The sequence below is a fragment of the Hoplias malabaricus genome, chromosome 4 (assembly GCF_029633855.1).
Source record: "Hoplias malabaricus isolate fHopMal1 chromosome 4, fHopMal1.hap1, whole genome shotgun sequence".
Classification (NCBI taxonomy): Eukaryota; Metazoa; Chordata; class Actinopteri; order Characiformes; family Erythrinidae; genus Hoplias; species Hoplias malabaricus.
In genome coordinates this window covers 32810012-32827512 of record NC_089803.1, presented here as the reverse complement: position 1 = coordinate 32827512, position 17501 = coordinate 32810012, and the positions used below count along the sequence as shown (strand labels likewise).

General features: G+C 41.6%; 2 protein-coding genes across 5 annotated transcripts; both read right to left on the bottom strand.

Moving 5' to 3' along the window:
• Nucleotides 1–347: 347 nt before the first annotated feature.
• On the bottom strand, nucleotides 348–11091 carry brd1b (bromodomain containing 1b). Of its 4 annotated transcripts, none has more exons than XM_066668144.1 (13): nucleotides 10565–11091; nucleotides 7485–8848; nucleotides 7140–7296; nucleotides 6819–6950; nucleotides 6490–6618; nucleotides 6032–6344; nucleotides 5559–5813; nucleotides 4993–5445; nucleotides 4712–4841; nucleotides 4365–4513; nucleotides 2563–2672; nucleotides 2102–2256; nucleotides 348–1581 (listed from the first exon to the last, which is right to left on the bottom strand). In XM_066668144.1, the coding sequence occupies exons 2-13, from the start codon at nucleotides 8837–8839 to the stop codon at nucleotides 1413–1415; spliced, it is 3507 nt and encodes a 1168-aa protein (XP_066524241.1). In that variant the 5' UTR covers nucleotides 8840–8848; nucleotides 10565–11091; the 3' UTR covers nucleotides 348–1412. The 4 variants fall into 4 exon arrangements, with proteins under 4 accessions (XP_066524241.1, XP_066524239.1, XP_066524238.1 ...); XM_066668142.1 differs by lacking the exon at nucleotides 2563–2672 and adding an exon at nucleotides 9321–9471 and having other exon boundaries at nucleotides 1421–1581; nucleotides 10565–11090; XM_066668141.1 differs by lacking the exon at nucleotides 2563–2672 and having other exon boundaries at nucleotides 1421–1581; nucleotides 10565–11090.
• Nucleotides 11092–12329: 1238 nt separating this feature from the next.
• pim3 (Pim-3 proto-oncogene, serine/threonine kinase) lies at nucleotides 12330–16760 on the bottom strand. The gene is made up of 6 exons (XM_066667965.1): nucleotides 16569–16760; nucleotides 16212–16321; nucleotides 16024–16074; nucleotides 15389–15752; nucleotides 14010–14186; nucleotides 12330–13913 (listed from the first exon to the last, which is right to left on the bottom strand). The coding sequence occupies exons 1-6, from the start codon at nucleotides 16654–16656 to the stop codon at nucleotides 13726–13728; spliced, it is 978 nt and encodes a 325-aa protein (XP_066524062.1). The 5' UTR covers nucleotides 16657–16760; the 3' UTR covers nucleotides 12330–13725.
• Between the last annotated feature and the right edge of the window lie 741 nt (nucleotides 16761–17501).

The window sequence follows — 17501 nt, the reverse complement described above, 5'->3', positions numbered from 1 at the left end:
TATTTTCTGTGTACTTATAAAAAATACTGGATCTTGCCAGCATTCACTAACATTGGTTATTATGTGATCCTCCCAGAAAAAAAAAAGAATACAGAGTACCACTCAATGTAAGTACATTACATTCATACAAAATAAAGTATTTATAAGAATATGTCCTTTGCTACCCAAAATTCTTTAGAAAAAAAAAAGACAAAAGTTCAACCGTCACAATAGATGGCTATGACTAAAACACACACACACACACACACACACACACACACACACACACACACACACACACACACACACACACACACACACACACACACACACACACACACACACACACACACACACACACACACACACACACACACACACACACACACACACACAGCAACAGGCAACCACAGCGTTCAACAAACTGTCCCAACACACTCTGAATATAAAGTTTTGCATACTTTGTTCTAAAACAATTAATTTGCACAGGCACATTCTCTTAAATCTATATCACAGGTCCCAACAATACAGTGAAATAAATGCAACGTGTTGGAGAATCTCTCAACTATTTTCTGTACACTACAAACTATACATACACGCACACACACACACGTTTTCACACGCTCTAGTGAAAACTGTAAAACTAAATTAAAAAAAAAAAAAAAAGCACAAAAATCTGGGCAACAAATTTTTGGTTTTGCATGAGTGATGCACTTCTGGTTTTTCATCGCTACTATTTTCCTCTTGGTTCAAAAATGTCTGACTATTACATATACAGTATAGAATTTCAGAACCTTATATAAATATGTACAAACAGCACATAGTTGTGTCCCATAAGAATATTTGTCATTATATAAAAAAGTAGATAACATGTTAATGCCAAGGAGGAGGCGCTTGCACTGGTAAATTTTAATAACTTAAATGCTAAAGAGGAATTTAGTTTCATACAGTAAGTGCAAAAGCCTCATCTAAGTCTCTGGGGGGTGGGAAAATAGATCTTGAAGCTTTGCTCGTATTGTAGCACCAGTGGGATCCGCACCTCAGTGCAGATTTGAGAATTCACCTTGAAGTAGAAATCATCCATGAGGTCATGTGCGGTACCAACCGAAAATAATAAATTAGTGTTGGATAACTTACAAAAGTCTGGTATTTACAGGCAAGGTTGGATACGTGGCTTTTGTGAATCGTTGATGATTGGAGTGAGTAAGAGGGTTGTGATGGCAGTGAAGGTTCACAGCAGTCTTGCAGCACATTAGTGGAGGTTGAAGATCCTCTTGCATTCATCATTTGAGAAGCTCTTCCTGCTCCTGACGAAAGGCCAGATAGAAGGGGGCCATGTTCAGTTGCCTCCTAAACACGGCCAGCCAGATATACAATGTAACACTAGGTAAACATGAGGATTATAACCCCTGGAGAGATCCATTATATGAGGTTTAGTCCCCATCACTCATGTCCTGGACAAGGCTCAAGTGGTTCATGGCACGGCTGAAAGCGCTTTGCACAGCTTTGCGAATGCTTGAAGAGCGACCCTCCAGCATTTTGATTTTGTCTAAGGTCTTGTTGATGCCAAAAGGTACCATTTTGGACTTAGGAAGCCATTGCCTGAGAAAAATAAATATGTACGCTTAGTTAGGGCATTTTATTTTCCATGCATGTGAAACAGTTTCATGCACCTGAGAAAATTGCTGTTAATATGGAATTTAATGGAACAGTGTGTGTTTATTTAAAAAACATTGTCATTAACAAAAAGAAATAATTTTTTTATGTCTTTCTGTTAACCATTTCAAAACCTTTTCTTCTGGCATTCTTGTATTATTTGTTGATATCATCCAGTAACTGGTTTGGATCAGTCAACTGATGTGATTTCTGGGGGGCAAAAGATATGGAAACCAGGGTTCTTCTACCTAGCTGGAGATTATTTTTTGAAAACAGATTCTATATATGTTTTACTGTATTCAGGTTTGTATACATTTATCCTTAATCAGTATAGAACTACTTTATCCTGATGACAAGAATAATGTGCATAAGGGCTGATGTTTTGTTACATGTCCAGGTAAATGTCCATGTCTTTGTCATTTTATATATGTAGCATAAACGCAACTGAAGATACGGAGTGTCTTACCAGTTGCGCTTGTTGTCGAAGAAGCGGACGAGGTAGAGTTTCTCCTCTGACCTGTACTGCATCAGTTCGCCGACCCTGATTACGTCCCGTGGAGGAGTGGGGATGAACACGCCGTTGCGATGATAACCCGTCCGAGGCATCTGTGGGTCTATGATCTACATGAATGAGTGAGCACTCAGTTAGTAAACCTCTCTGTGCTCAGTCAGTTTAGAATCAGCGAGAGTTGTAGCTCAAGGATGGAAATGTTCATCACTAACTGACACACGCACACACACACACACACACACACACTCTTGGTTTAAGTCACCTGGCAAACATTGCTTTGGCTTCTACACCTCTGATTTGTGTGGCAGCATGACACTTGCATCATCATGAAAAAAGTCACAAGATGGCAGAAGGCAGAGATGCATGGGATGATGAAGGAAAAAGACTCTGTCTGGCATGCACACATGCACACTCACCAAGGCAGGGTAGGAGGGATATCCACTAAGTTTTGCCCAGACTAGTTTAAAGGGTTCCAGAGTTAGTGTGGTAGTATTAGAGGGAATCCATATATTGCTGTTGTCAAGTTCTATGGAAGTAGGAATAATGTTAAGTTATGAAGGGTTCACCAAAATCATGAGGCAGAACACCTCAAGAGCAAGAGCCATGGCTGTGCAATTCCAAACAGCATTAAGTAGCACAGGCCAACTCTTCAACGTAAACGGCACTTTACCTGTGCAGTCTCCTCCACAGCTGGTATTTATAAACAAACTTGAAGTGAATTCCACTCAAAAATCAAGTAAGTTGTTCACCAATCCAATAAGCTTTGTATCATGCAAGTACAAATGCAATGAAAATGCTTGAACAGTGTTAGTGGTTTTAATATTAGGAATGTCCCGATTCAATCTCAAAGATTGGTATCAGGGCCGATCACAGCATTATTTTACCAATCTGTATCGGCTTTATTGGACTCGATCTTAAGGCCGCTCCTCTGTTTTCTCTAGCCGGCAAGATCAAATTTCCTCATGTAGCACGCTTTGTAGATGTTGTTGTAATCTCACTCTGCTGGCCGCTGTAGCTGACACACACTTCTTTCTGGCTGTTTCAAACAAATGCAAATTCCCTCCAGCTGGATTCAGACCTGGAGCGCAAGGGGATGTGATTAGAGTCACCAACCGTCCCATGTTTGTATGATTAAATCTGTGTTGAATTTTGCACCCATATGCCATGGTCATATTCTGTATTATTGAGGCAAGACTTAAGACCATGATTTGTTTGAGACATGCTGCTCTCCCTCAATGGGAGGGAGGGGCAGACACTCCATAGCTCCTGAACAAAGAATGCATTTCTCATTGGTCATCACTTTTATTTAGCCAATCAGCAGCCAGAGTTAGCTGTCCATCATTTAGTGTTGCAGCCAGTGGAGTAACAGTCCCACCTACAGGGGTTTGTTTTGCAGCTTTGCTGAGAGAAACAGATCAGTGCTGAAAAAATATCGTTTTATTCACAGTGTCTTGAAGAAGCTGTATTTCATTTCTCCCTCAATACCTCTGTGATGACAACAACGGAGACTGACTTTTAGAGTCAAAGTAATTCTATATACATAAAAACCACATTAGATCATTTCATATAAGGTTTTAAATGTTAATGTTTGTGAAGACACTGTTTGTTCATTTTGTTATAAAACCAAAATGAAGCAGTAACTTGGATGGAGGCAATTTATTTCTTTTAATGTAAGATAAAAGCTGATACACTGGGCTTAGTTTAATAAATATAATGACTACTATGTAACAGTACTATATAGGAAAATCTAAGTAACAGATCAGGACTCTGTATCTGCAGATATTCAATATTAAAAGACTGAGATTAGGATTGGGGGCAAAAAAAAAATTGATCGGTACATCACTATATAATATTTTTAAAAATAGTACAAGATTTTTGAATGGAATTACACTTCAGTGCTTTGTTAGCAAGCCAACATGAAACATTTAAAACAGGATTAGCTGTGATGGCTTTAAATATGAGACAGATGTACTCAAAGCTGAAATTATTCATGCAGACAGTGAAGCAAAAGCATAAGAGTGTCAGCTGAAGCCATGTAGCAGAGCATTACTAAAGCAAGCAAAGAAGAATGGGGCAGCAAGCTTCCCAAAGCTGACCTGGCAGCAGCACAGCCACAGGCACAACCCTTAGCCCATGTTATTTTGTTAATAGATGGCCATTGCTTCCAACACAAAAAAAAAAACTATGACTCCACATTTACCAAAAGCAGGCAACTCACCAGCTGCTAACTTGCTTGCTTTGGAAATGTTCTCCGTTTCCATGCACGCAGTCAGTTCATTTCTGTCATCCGTCGTGTTTCGCCGTGCCATCGCTTGCTTCCCTTTCCCACTCTTGGGACTGACAGTGCTAAGCATGCCAAGAAGAGAGCTGTTCCAAGTTAGTGTCAATAGAAACAAAAACTGTCAAGGTGTTTGCATTATACAATAATGTAAACATTATACTAAACTGCTAGTGTCTTCCAGCGTTTTAAACTGATTGAAGATAAGCTATGAAAAATCCATGGAATTTGGGTTAAATTATTATTAATTTGTGTGACAGTCTAAATAATCTACTTCCTGTTCATACCTTGAATTCCCAAGCACATTGGTGCTTCCGCTGGAGGAGATGCTGGATTCAGAGGCACAACGGCGGCGAGGTTCTAGCACTCTACCACTTAGCCCTTTCCGTGGCCCCAGTACAAAGCCATTAGACAGCCCTTTAACGAACAGCAGCACAAACTGTTCAGTGGTCATATACCTACATTAAACCTCTTATCACATGCACCAATTAAAAATGCACATAATTGTAAGTCCATGATGGACATAAACATTCACAGTAACAGGTAGTGTACGCTGTATTTTATTTACCAGTATCAAAGCGCTTTACTGGGCACTCCTCTTCATCTTCATCCTGGCTGTCTCCACTGCGAGCCCTCTTCCTGTGCTGGAGCAGTGTCTCTAGACGAGGAATGACAACTGACAGGAATGTTTTGGAGCCTAGCTGCGGCTTTACTGGCTTCTGTGGGCTAACGCTCTTAGACTTCCGAAAGAGCACAGCAGTCCGTCTGTTAACTGTAGCTGCTGGTTCTGTAAGGGTGGAGGTAGCTACCATGATGTTATTTTCAGAGGGTTGCATTTCAGGGGTAAATCCATTGATCAGTGAGGTAGAGAGCAATTTTTCATCAAATGTGACCTTTCTCGGGCACTTATCAAGGCTAGGCTCCATGGGTTTCAGGGCAGGGGGTTCTGAAGGACTGTCAAGATTTGTGACAAGCGGGCCAGAAACTGAAGGCTCCAATATGGGAGGTAATGACTTGTCAACTGTGAAATAAGAAAGAAATTGAGCATGATTATTTTTCAAAATGTGTGTTTAACAGCAATACCAATTCAATTGCCTTTTATGAATCATATAAAGAATAAAGTGAAGTATGAACCTTCTTCCAGACACTCTGACACAAGGAGCGGTGTGTCCACCTCCTGAGGTTGGCTCTGCTCTGGGGGTGGACAACTGGTCTGCTGACTCATTTCAAGTCGTACATCGCTGATGGTCTTCTTGAGCAGCTTGAGGCGTTTGGTGCGTGATGGGCTAGATTTCATTGCAGTGGTTAAATCCAGCGTCTCTAACAACTTACTGAGCTGCTCCTCCAAAGGCATCTGCGCCCGATTTGCTGGATTCAAAAGCCAGTCCACTACAATAGCCAAAACATCATAGAATTTCTGCTGATTCTCCATTTTCATTCAACATGTCATGTCACATATACAGTTTTGCATAAACTTTCCAAACCACTGACTTTAAAGCTCAATTATAATGTCAACATCACCACCACCAGTTACTCCTTAATCAAACATTAACTAACCTATATTCATTAAAAACTATGCAATCATTAGTATAAAAAATAAACTGTACCTTGTTCCCATGTCAAGGCTGGAGGAGCCACTGCTTTTGGTGGTTCAGGCAGATGTATCCCGCTGGGGAAATCAAAACCTATCTGTTCCACATTTCGCCGAGCCTTCCTAAGGATTACTCCTCCATGATCTCGCAGACGCATGGCAGCTCGGTGGAAGAAAGTGTCCTTGGCATTGTACTTCATGCAGTTATTGATGATTAGGTTAAAGTCATCCTCAAACTCATCCAAGTTCTTGTATCCATGGGTATTGATGCGGTTCCTCATAGTAGAGAAGTCCATTGGGTGTGAGATGTGATCAAGGTAATCTGGAACCTTACAGACATAAATCATTCAAAACCAGCTATGTGACAGATAATGGGTGAAAAAGTAAATACATAAATAAACAAACACACAAAAACGCTTCAAGTAGGACACAGTGGCACAACTGCAGGTGGAATAACAGTTTAATAAGCCTTACCTCTTTGATGCTTACAGGCTCTGCAAAAACCTTGGCCTGGTCTTTTTCTTGGAGCTGGTCCAGCAGAGAGCGTAGCACAAAAGTAAATGGAGTAAGCTGCATCTCCATCACTGACTGATGAAGCTTCATCTTGAGTTGAGGAAATATAAGAACTATTTAATTAAAATCCAAACAACAGAATAAAACTGTAGAAAAGTAGAAGGTAATATGATATGAATCATGTAATGGCAAAGGTCCTGAGCACTCTGGAAATTTTTGTGCAGTTTTAGCTAGATTTTAGTGAAAATAACTACTTGCTTCTTGCAGAAAATGTTATTTTTTGCTCTGACCTGCTCTCTTTTGAGCTTCTCTCTCTTGCGAATGAGCTCCAGCAACAAGCGTGTCCGCTCCAGGTCATGCCGCAAGCGATGCAAGTCCTTTAACTGTTCTTTCAGAGCCCAGCAGTCCTCTTTCTTTTGCTCCTGTATTTACATACACACAGGGAATTTTTCTACACAAACTCTCTCAGGGAATTTATTGAATAAGAAATTCTTAGGTAACAGTACAGCATTTATTTATTGGACAGCAACTGAAAGATTTCAACTCAGAATACTTACACTGTAGACAGATTAAAACCAGAAAGAAAAGAATGATAACTTATGAGAACTTACCAGTTCTGATGTTTTTTGAGTGTGTACAGTGGTTTGAAGACGTCGAATAAGTGACACACCATTCCTTGACTGCCTTTTGAGCATCCAGTAGCTGAGAACACGCTCCACAAAAAGCCTTTTCCTTTGCACAGACACTTGGTTTAGAATAGTGTTGAAACTGGAAAAAGTAAAAATGAGAAAAATAAAACAGTTTTAAAACATCAAAAATTACTGCTGCCCAGTAAGTAAAGTAGACTGAAATGTCTAATAAAAAAACCTGATTTGCACAATTTTGCATAATACAAAGCATGTATTTCACAACAAATTCTTAAATATTATTCACCTTCAACATCAGAAGAGTCTTACCTTTTAGGTGTTATACTTGGTCTAGACATAGCTGGAACCACTGGAACTGGTTCTGTCTCTACTTTTTTACTCTTCTTCTTCTGGCATCCCTTGACATTTGTTCTTCCACTTTTCTGTTTGCTCTTTTGACAATGGCCATTATTGGGTTTGGCCTCTTCGTAGATGGCAAGAGGCCTTCTGACACAACCGTTGGGAGTATGCGAACAACAATAAGCCGTTTTCTTCACTGAAAATGTTGTGGATCCTGTATCAGTCACCTCTTTGATGGGCTCCATCTTCATGTACAGGCCTGCTTTCTGAGCACAGCTCACATGAAATGCTGTATAACAATTGGCCTTGCTGCACTGAATGCAGGCACCAACTCCCCTCTCTTTACAGAGGTAGCAAGTGAGTTTCCAACGAGCTGGTGGAATGTTAGCAACACCATCAATGGGTTCGATGAAGACTGTGTTGGTAAAGCCGACTTCTGGGACCCAAATGGCACAAACTACGTGGCCCCAGCGGTTATCATCTGTCCTCTTAAGTGCTCCTCCTTTGTTGGGGCAAAAAATACACTCTGCAGGCTTAGAAGGAGACTGTAAACAATGCCGGCACAGCCACTGACCCTCTGGGATGTGGGGGACACCATAACACTCCTGATGCACAGCTAAGTTGCACATGTCACAAAAAAGAATTGCATTACTGTTCTGACACTCTCCATCCATGCAAATGCAGCATACAGCATCCTCATCAATGAGAGACTGTGGATCTCCCTGACCCTGGCTTTCAAAAAATGATTCTTTCTCAAAGCGGTCCATTAAGAATTCAAAAACATTCTGGGAGACCTGGCTGTATCCATCACTCTTCCTTTTCTCATTGATCAACTCAAGCCATGCATAATCTTCTTCATCCATGTCATACTCCACGTCTTCATCCAGCTCATCTAATGTCTTCTCCACGTATGTGTAATACGTGGAGGGTCTTCGTGGCACAGCTGGAAGATTATACTCAACCGTTCTGATTTTTGGCTCTGGTAATTTCCCCTGAGCTGGAGAGCTCTGTCCTGCAGGGAGAGCAGCACTCTTCTTCTGCTGGTTGTTTTTGAGCCTCACAGATCGCACCAGAACCTGCTGAGGTTTATCAGTGTTCTCTTTGTTGCTGTTGCATTCACTGATCTCCTGAGCTAAAGGATCATCGCTGTTGATGACATCAAGCTTGTCATAAATGCTGATTCTGTGAACACGTCCATCAATGTCCAACTCTACCATGCGCTGAGCCTCAGCATAGGTGAGAGTCTCACGGTTTCGTGAAGGTTTGATAGGTGATGGAGGCCTCTGTGTGGGGGCTGCACGATTTGTACGATTTTTCTTCCTCATTTTTAACAGCTGGAGGAATGAACAGACACAATAAATGGCAAAACATCACAAAAACAGCATCTGCTCCCTTTCGTTTTACCCAGTCTGAAAAAAAGTTCATATAAAAGTAAATGGCTTCCTCTTTGTTGTGTTTGACTATAATAGTTCAATGTGCTGTACAGACACTAGGAACTAAGCAGCAAAAACAAAACACAAAACACAGATGTATACAAACATCTACAGACATCTGATTGTAATAAGGAAATGTTTTAGACCAAATGGATTTTCAATGATGTGTGAGAGATTATATAAGACATTATAATATTAATGTTGTGTTGAGCATATATCAAGACAGCTTTAAAAGGCACAATAACTTCTGTTTATTTTGGGAGTAAAAAGTTGTTGGAAATTGTCACATTTTTTGACCCCTTGAAAAACTGAAATATATAGCCAACATATATCATAAATCACACAACGGTTAATGTAAACGTATGACACGGACCTTTTACATTCCTCGTGTTTCAGCGTTGTTGTAGTTTAACTAAGTTACTGTAAACGCTGAATGTGTCTCCAACTGAAACCTCGCAACGATCAAACGTGGGCTGTGTCCATAGCAACGGCCGGTCAAGCTTCAAACTGTCCGTCGTTAAAACCTGGCAACAAATCCCCCTGACCGTCAGAACAGGCTTCAGTGTCCTGTAACGTACACCTCATGCATGCAGTACAGTACACAACCTTTGTATTATGTTCCCCCTACCTGAACACAAAGCACGTGGACAATACGCCGTTTCAATTTGCATGAGTTTTCTGTTGATGAGAAGATAAACAACCAACATAAAAGCTCTCTCTCTCATGGCTGCTCTCTTAAAGCAGTAGTAGTCTGACAAGCTAAGCCATGCTAGCTTCCTCCTTGTACGCCGGATTTAACTTGCATTGTGATATTTATATTTGAATGAAACGACGGGTTCACAACTGCAGTAAAGGGCTGGGCTGTTTCAGAAGACCTCGCCCCATCAAACTTGATATTGACCATGAAGAGCTAGCTACATATTTAGCTTTATGGGGCAATCCAGGTTTAACTCTGCAGGGCAGTGTGTTTACAGGCCAGGGAAGTAGAGAGAGCTTGTACTTGAAGACGAAGTATGTCCAGCAGCAATTTCTCAAGGCTCCTTTACTGCTGAGCGTGTCAATTTTGAGCATGTATTATTATGAGGAACTAATGTTAGCAAAAGTTCACGAAACTACAGTTAGCTCCTAATGCGTAAGGTGCTTATTGAACTCGTCCGTTCCACCTTAAAACGAGCAGCGCTTCCAATCTGGGGCCTGTGCGTAGAATACAACCACTGAACCACTTAAGGTGGAACGGGGGATTTCTAATAGGAAGCAAACCCAGTCTCGTCTTGTGTAGTTGGCGGAAAAGGAGAATAAAGTGTCTAAGGGCAACTTTTATAAACACACTTGAGGTGGACAGCTAATGTGGGGCAAGTGAATACCTTGATAGTAAGTTAACTTTAATCGGTAAAAATCAAATGACGCTATAGAAAACGCCGAGGGACTGGCACGAAATCGGCGGTTTACTCGTTGCTAGCGTTAGCGGCTAATCCTTGTTTCCACTCCTCGAAATTAGGCAAAGATGGCGTCAGACAAAACAAACAGGGGCACGTTAACGTACTCCAGTTCCCCAAATAAATAACTACGAACCACCTTCTAGTGGACGAACAGGAGAGTGTGATGCCGCGCTCTTACCGTGGTCTCGACGGCGGAGGATGAGCTGAGAGGGACGGTGGGAGGTTCTGGTGAACGCGGCGGTGCGTGGGGCCTACGGCAGAGAGGCTGAAGCTCCGACTCTGCGCTAAAGCGGCGCTAACAGTCCGCCGGAGCTCTGGAGCGTGTTTCAAGGATAAGGCGCCGTACCAACAACAACCGCCTCGAGTCACAGAGCTGCATCCACACAGACGTTAGAAACACCATTCGCCTGTCTGAGCGCCGGATTTGCCGTTAGAGAAGCGTTGGTGTTTGTGCGTTAGCGGGCTAGCCGTCCGCTCCTGCCCTCAACAACAATGCGGCTGTGTGGAGATCCTGCTCCGCGAACAACGTGACTAACTGCGGGCTACAACGAGGAAGAGCCCACTGTAGTAACCCCCTCCCCCATCCATCAGTCTCAGTCTCTCACTTTCACACACACAATAAACCAAAACACACAAAACGGTGGGGCCGACACTGTTATTACATAATCCCACAATGCTCGGAGCTGAAAATGTTCATTTACAGCAACCGTTAACTTTCACAATCATGGCTCAATGGCAATGACATTTCATCCCATTTATATCCGTTTGGATACAACAACATCTAAGTAAAAATAAAAAAGCAAAAATCACAGTTATTGCGACGCGAAGCAACATTTCAAACCTCTAACATAGGGCTGTAACCCCTTTAAGTGGAAGAGGTCAGTAATGTTATTTTATTTAATGCTTGATAATAACACATTTATAAGGCAGGAGTGAGTCATTTATTATTATTTTAAAAATGTTGTCAATAATATCTTGGGGTTGTTTCTGCCTCACAGCTGAAGGGTCCTGGGTTCAATCTTTGCCTTGTGTCACTCCAGGTCCCTACCTCAATCCAGAATCCCGAGTTGTTGTTCACAGGTGAGTGTGTGAGTGTCTGGGTGAATGTATGATGTGTGTGTGTGAGTGTGTGTGTGTGTGAGTGTCTGGGTGAATGTATGATGCCCTACAGTGTAGTGGCGCGCTACTCTCAGGTGCGTTGTGCCAAATGATCCACCGTGATTCCGCTACTGAATGAATGACACGTTTAGAGGGCAGCAGTGAGTAAATGAGTTTGTTTTTTGTTAATAACATCTTTATAGAGCAGCGGTACATGTGTTTGTATGTTAACACATTTAGAAGGCAGTGGCAAATTTGTTAATTTTTTTTTCTTAGTGGTTGCACATAGCTTTATAGAGGCAGCAGTGAATAGCGTTTATTTGAGCTAGTTTAGTCACTTTAGGTGTGATGTTGCTGCTTTAGTAACAGCTGGTATGCCTTCGTGCTTATAAATGCATTAAATCTACTAGACCGATTTAAGTTTCCCGAGTGTGTGTGAACGCTAGTGTTTGAATCAGTAAAGAATTACTTGCTCCACTTTCCCATACGACGACTCCCTCATTTAGGTTTCAGTTCACCTACAGTCTTCAGGGGGCAGTATAGTCACAATTTTGGTGAGCTGTAACTACCTACCTTCAAAGTCAATCAGAGTGAAACTGTGTGAAAAGGGCGTTTCCGTATCTTTTCATATCAGGAAAAGATTTTTAAGGGGTACAGTGTTTCCCCTCACAGACTATATTTATATATATAGTGTAATAACATTTAACATGGGTGGATCAAAACTTTGGAGGACAAAACACTAAACATTTACATGTAAATGCCCAAGTATTTGTCATGAATCACAAAAGTCAAGTTTCATATTAAACAAATTTATTGTTATAAAAAATAAACTCAGCATTGTCTCACAAATGCAAAAAAAAATTCCACATTCAGTGGAAGTACAAACTAGAACACTACTTCCATCTAGTATGGAAGATGGATGACAACCTCTAGTCATTTTACATAGAATGCAATCACTTAAGCATCTCAGTCCCATCTAAATATCTAGCAATATAAGTCAGACTTAGCTGACCTGAAAGCCTTTAGATTGAGCTACAAATAAGCCAGGGGTATCAGTATTTTTGCAGATGTTATAAAATGAAAAAATAAATAAATAGCCACAGCATGTGGAATGTATGTTTGCAGGAATAAATAATATACTTGTGTGGAAAATATACATAAATACAACACAAGATGCATTCAAAACCTGTAACCAATGAAAATTGCATTGATTGTGCACATCACCCAAGTTTCTGTTAAGCAAAGGCCAGTAGGTGGCAACATGGACACCGAAAAAGTTCTGCAACACTCCCCAGTAAGAAGGCGCTCAGAAAATAAGATTCAACGGTATTGTGTGCGCGCGCCTATTGAGAGGATTTCCACCACAAGGGGGCGAGGCAGGCAGACCTCATAAAAAATGTAGGCCCCACAAAAGCAGCTTTCTGGGAGAGAAAAAAGGCACTGAACTAATAGTTTAAAAAGTCAAAGTCTATGCTCTATAAGAGCAAAAAGCATTACCATAGGGTTGCTAGTAGGCCTGGGCAATAGGGGAATGTCACTGGACATCTGGGATGATAGACAAGACCCAATGAAGGTATCTAACATGAAAATCTCCTAGATGTGTGTGGGGAAATTACTAATAGTGAGTTGCAGTGTTTTACATGGAAAGCACTTCAGACATGTTTTACGTTGATATGAAAAAAAATCACAGCTACCTGTAGCACAGTAATAAAATGTCACACCAGCTGTCATAATTAACATTTTAACTTTTGAAAGCACTCATACACAGGAGACTGGATCTATACCAAGTTGCAGATTGAGAGCAGAGCAACTTTTCTACTCTGCCACGTGAACATTATCAACAGAAGCAAATGCCTTCAACACCACAATCAGCAGGGACACAACAGTCAGCTCTGACAGTAAAGTAAACTACTTACCAAGCAGAAAAAAACAGTATGTGGAGAGGAAAAATGCATATAGAGGTGGGGGCAAACATGAAAAGGGGTTGGAGCAAATTCCCGCACTGTCCAGCGATACTGTCAATTACAGCATTTTTTTTTTGAAAAATAAAGAAATATCATAATAGTTAATTTTGTATATCACCCAGCCCTAGTTGCTAGCATCACTGCTTGTACAATGCCCATGAGGATCTATCCTTTTGAAATTAAAAAAAAAAAAAAAAAAAACCTAAAAAATAATTTAAAGGAGCTTAAAGTCCAATTTTGCATCATGGTTGATCAGTCAGTGTTATATCCATTGCCGTCAGAGGCTCTCTTTGCTGGAGCATGAGCTTGATGATGAATCCGTGCTGATCACAAGAAGAGTGATGTTTCCGTTCTCTGATTTAGAGTCTTTCTTTGTATGCATCCACTGATGCTCAAATATTTGTTCCAGTGTAGGTCTGTCTGATGGCCGCAGACAAAGGCACCATTTGATGAGATGCTGACACTCTACAGAAGACCAAGCAAGAAAAAAATAACTTTACAATGTCTTCGGACACAAATAAATAAAGTATACAGTTACAAGAGGCATGGAAAGTAACATACCAGGAGAGATTCTTCTTCGGAAGAAGAGACGACCCTTTAGAATCTCCTCATCATGTTCAAATGGTATGTCCCCACACACCATATCATATAGCAACACGCCCAGTGACCACACAGTGGCTGAGCGTCCATGGTACCTGTGGTAGCGAATCCACTCTGGGGGACTATACACTCTGGTACCTGCACACAAAAATGAAACAATGTGCTGTTCAATTACAACTTTCAATTCAAGAAAAAGATCAAAGTTATTGTTTTACTACTGTTTCACAAATGCTGGCTTAATTATTTACTGATTGTTTCCCAACTGCTGACGTTCTGAGACTTGCAAAAGATAAAAATGGTTGGTAATATTCATCAGTAGTGTGATAGAACTGTTTCATAATCAGTCTGACTGGCAGGTTTTGTAACAGTTTTCTATTACATTGGGATTACACTGCGGTACTGAAAGAGCTGCTCAGTCAGCTGACTGGAAAAGGCGGGCACCAGAGTCTTGACTCCACCACAGCCCCTCCTCCACCACATCAACTTCCAGCTGAGAGCAGAGAGAACTCAAGGGAATAAAAGCCAACTGAAACTAGCAGCTCATCTACATCCTTTCAAACACAAACTAAGGCGATAAGGTACATGCTAACGCTCCTCCAAATTCACACTGCATTAGTCATTTCCCATAACAAAAGCCTATTCACCAGAGCACTGGGAGACGGTGTTCTGGCCTCAAAGGGTAGGACCTGGATACCAAACAAAAACAGCCATCATGTGCTCTCACTACTCACATTTCACAACAAATACTAATGTTACGCAGTAGCAGCTGTTTTATTCCAAGGTACTCTGGCTTTGTTATGGGGGGAGATACGGTCCATGAATGTGCATTTACATTATTATTAGCCTGTTATTAGAATTGTTATACAATAACCCAGAGAGAAAGCAGCTTTGTTCAGCAAATGATGTGAATCTAATTACATCTGTGTTTAATTAAATTCTGTTCCATCTGTCCCACGGGAATAAAACATAATATCAGCACAATTCTTGCCAAAAGCAATGAATATTTTCACTAAATTACTGTATTTGCTAGTAGAGTCAGTTTACATATTGGAATAAAATATATTCAAAGCGACATTTTGATACACTGTAGGCTCACGTGACCAAACACTGGGCACTGAAGATGTGAAGGTCATTCCAACTCTCTTCTACTTTCCCCAAACCAGTATTCCTCAGAGACAACTGAGTTTTAATGTATTTTTAAGGACGTTAATTGCCCATGCCACATCAAGAGTAGGCTAATTCACCAGAAAAAATAATTTCGCTCCCAGTAGTCCTGTGGAGTTAAGCGTGGTCAGCAGAGGGGGGTGGGGGAGGGTGGTCTATGAAATTCAAGGACTCACCATCGAAGTCAGTGTAGACGGTGTCCTTGAGAATCGCCCCAGAGCCGAAGTCGATGAGTTTGAGGGCACCAGTGCGTAAATCCACCAGGAGATTCTCATCTTTAATATCACGATGCACCACCCCACAGCTGTAGCAGTGGCGCACAGCCTCCAGGACCTGAAGAAAGAAGCCGCGCGCCGCGTCCTCGTCCAGCGCACCTTTCTCCGTGATGTAGTCAAACAAGTCCTTCACCATCTCCATCCGCTCCATGATAATCAGCCAGCCGTCCGCCCTCTCAAACCAGTCAATCAGTTTAATAATGCCCTGGAAGGAGCTCCCCACCTTCTTCAGCAGCAGAATCTCCAAAGGAACCAGAGAGCCGTTCTAGAAAAGGAGGGGCAGGGATGTGCACTCTAAGTGATCAAATCAAGATAAGATACCCTGATCTACTCAGGTGAGACAAAGGCTGTATATCAAACCACATACTACCTCAAACGCTCAATATCGCGTACATGAACCAAATGGGTATGTGTATGTGAAGTGCATTAAATTACGCCGGTGTGGTAGACTATTTAGTCCGGTAGTATGCGGTTTGGAACGCAGCCAAAGACTCGTATAAACACACATGCTTCGTAGACGATGTTTGTAGACTTACAATGGTGCCCCACTCCGTGACTCTCTCTTTGGCCACATGTTTAATGGCGACCTGAAAAAGTCAAAACACAAACAGAGGAAAGCGGTTCATTAAAGAAGCCGAACACGTTGCCGCGCGAGTCGCAGCCATGTGCTGCTACTGCCGCCACAACAAAGCCGCCGCGTGCGCACTCACTCTCTCTCACTTACCGGCAAACTGTCCGAAAGCCGAGTCCCAGAATACACTGTGCCAAAGCCCCCTCTCCCTAACACCGAGCCCAGGTGATAGAGCTTCTCAAACGGTTCGCGCTCGATTTTTGCTGGAAAAAAAAACATTAGGCGTTAGTCTCCGGTTCAAACATCACTCACAGACCTGGCAGTAACGGTAAGCACTAACTCGCAGCAAAATGGCTCCAAATTTGAGGTCACTGACACGGGAATGTGTGTCTAGCGCTCAGCCACTACCAGTTTTGTTTATATATTTTGACCAAGAGCCATAAAATAATATGAACAATTATGTCGTAGGAAAAAAGTAACAATAACAAAAGTAGCTACTGTTAGAATTACCTGCTTGGAGTTGAATTTTCACGGGCAAATGGTCAATATTAGTCGTGCTACAAATGTGAGAAAAAGATCCAAACTTGGAAAGCAACATCTTAGGAATCTCAATTAATACACGCTGCTCTATAGTCCCCCTGTGTAGCCATAGCAGACGACGCCTGCATCCACGAGAGTCCGCGCAAAACTGCACACACTGCTTATGTGTGTGTGTGAGAGAGAGCGAGAGCGCGCAGAGTGAACCCTTTTAATCCGCGCACAGGACACAGATCCCTCCGCGATGCCGCCACTGAGGCTTTCTCTTGCTCAAATTAAGAGAACACCTCAAATCCACGGTTCTGAGAAACTAAGAAAACAAAATCCAGATTTAATACTGAAGCAGATTAACGTTTAAAACAGCGCTCTAAATTTAGCTCAGCCCTGTCTGAGGTCCTGAATTACGCGCCCTAGTCAACAGCAGAGCGCGGCGCCCAAGGATACCGTGTCTGAGAGCGTTCTGCTGCGTTTCATTAGTCCAGCGTCGCCAGAACTGTTCGGTCTCTGGGTTTAACCGGGGGGCGGGGCGCGAGGGGTGGGACAACTCCTGACTTTTAGCCCATACAGCAACACAAAGTGGAGAGAGAATTGGTTAACCTGACGTTAATGTGCTTTTTTTTAATCGCTTTTCTATATATATATATATATATATATATTTATTTATTTATTTATTTTCCTGCATTTTGGATTTTTCAAATTCACCTTAAATGCCCCAGCAATTATCCTCTGGTGTAGCTTTAGTAAAACGGCAAATAAAAATAAACTCTCAACTTAAAACTTCTTAATATGTTGCTCTGTCCTGTTTTTTTTTTTTTTTTTTTTTCACCTTTATTGTGCTGCCCTACTTTGGTTCTGTATTAAAGATACAGACAAACAAACACTGACTTGTAAAATAATTACGTTCTG

What these genes read in the sequence shown, in the direction of transcription:
- brd1b (XM_066668144.1), bottom strand. Translation starts at nt 8,839, where the DNA reads ATGAGGAAGAAAAATCGTACAAATCGTGCAGCCCCCACACAGAGGCCT. An exon ending in AGCAAGCAAGTTAGCAGCTG is followed by an intron (nt 2,673 to 4,364) that starts GTGAGTTGCCTG and finishes CTACTTCCATAG; the next exon opens with AACTTGACAACAGCAATATA. An exon ending in TTCGACAACAAGCGCAACTG is followed by an intron (nt 1,582 to 2,101) that starts GTAAGACACTCC and finishes TATTTTTCTCAG; the next exon opens with GCAATGGCTTCCTAAGTCCA.
- pim3 (XM_066667965.1), bottom strand. Translation starts at nt 16,656, where the DNA reads ATGTTGCTTTCCAAGTTTGGATCTTTTTCTCACATTTGTAGCACGACT. An exon ending in GAAAATTCAACTCCAAGCAG is followed by an intron (nt 16,322 to 16,568) that starts GTAATTCTAACA and finishes TTTTTTTTCCAG; the next exon opens with CAAAAATCGAGCGCGAACCG. An exon ending in TCACGGAGTGGGGCACCATT is followed by an intron (nt 15,753 to 16,023) that starts GTAAGTCTACAA and finishes CTCCTTTTCTAG; the next exon opens with AACGGCTCTCTGGTTCCTTT.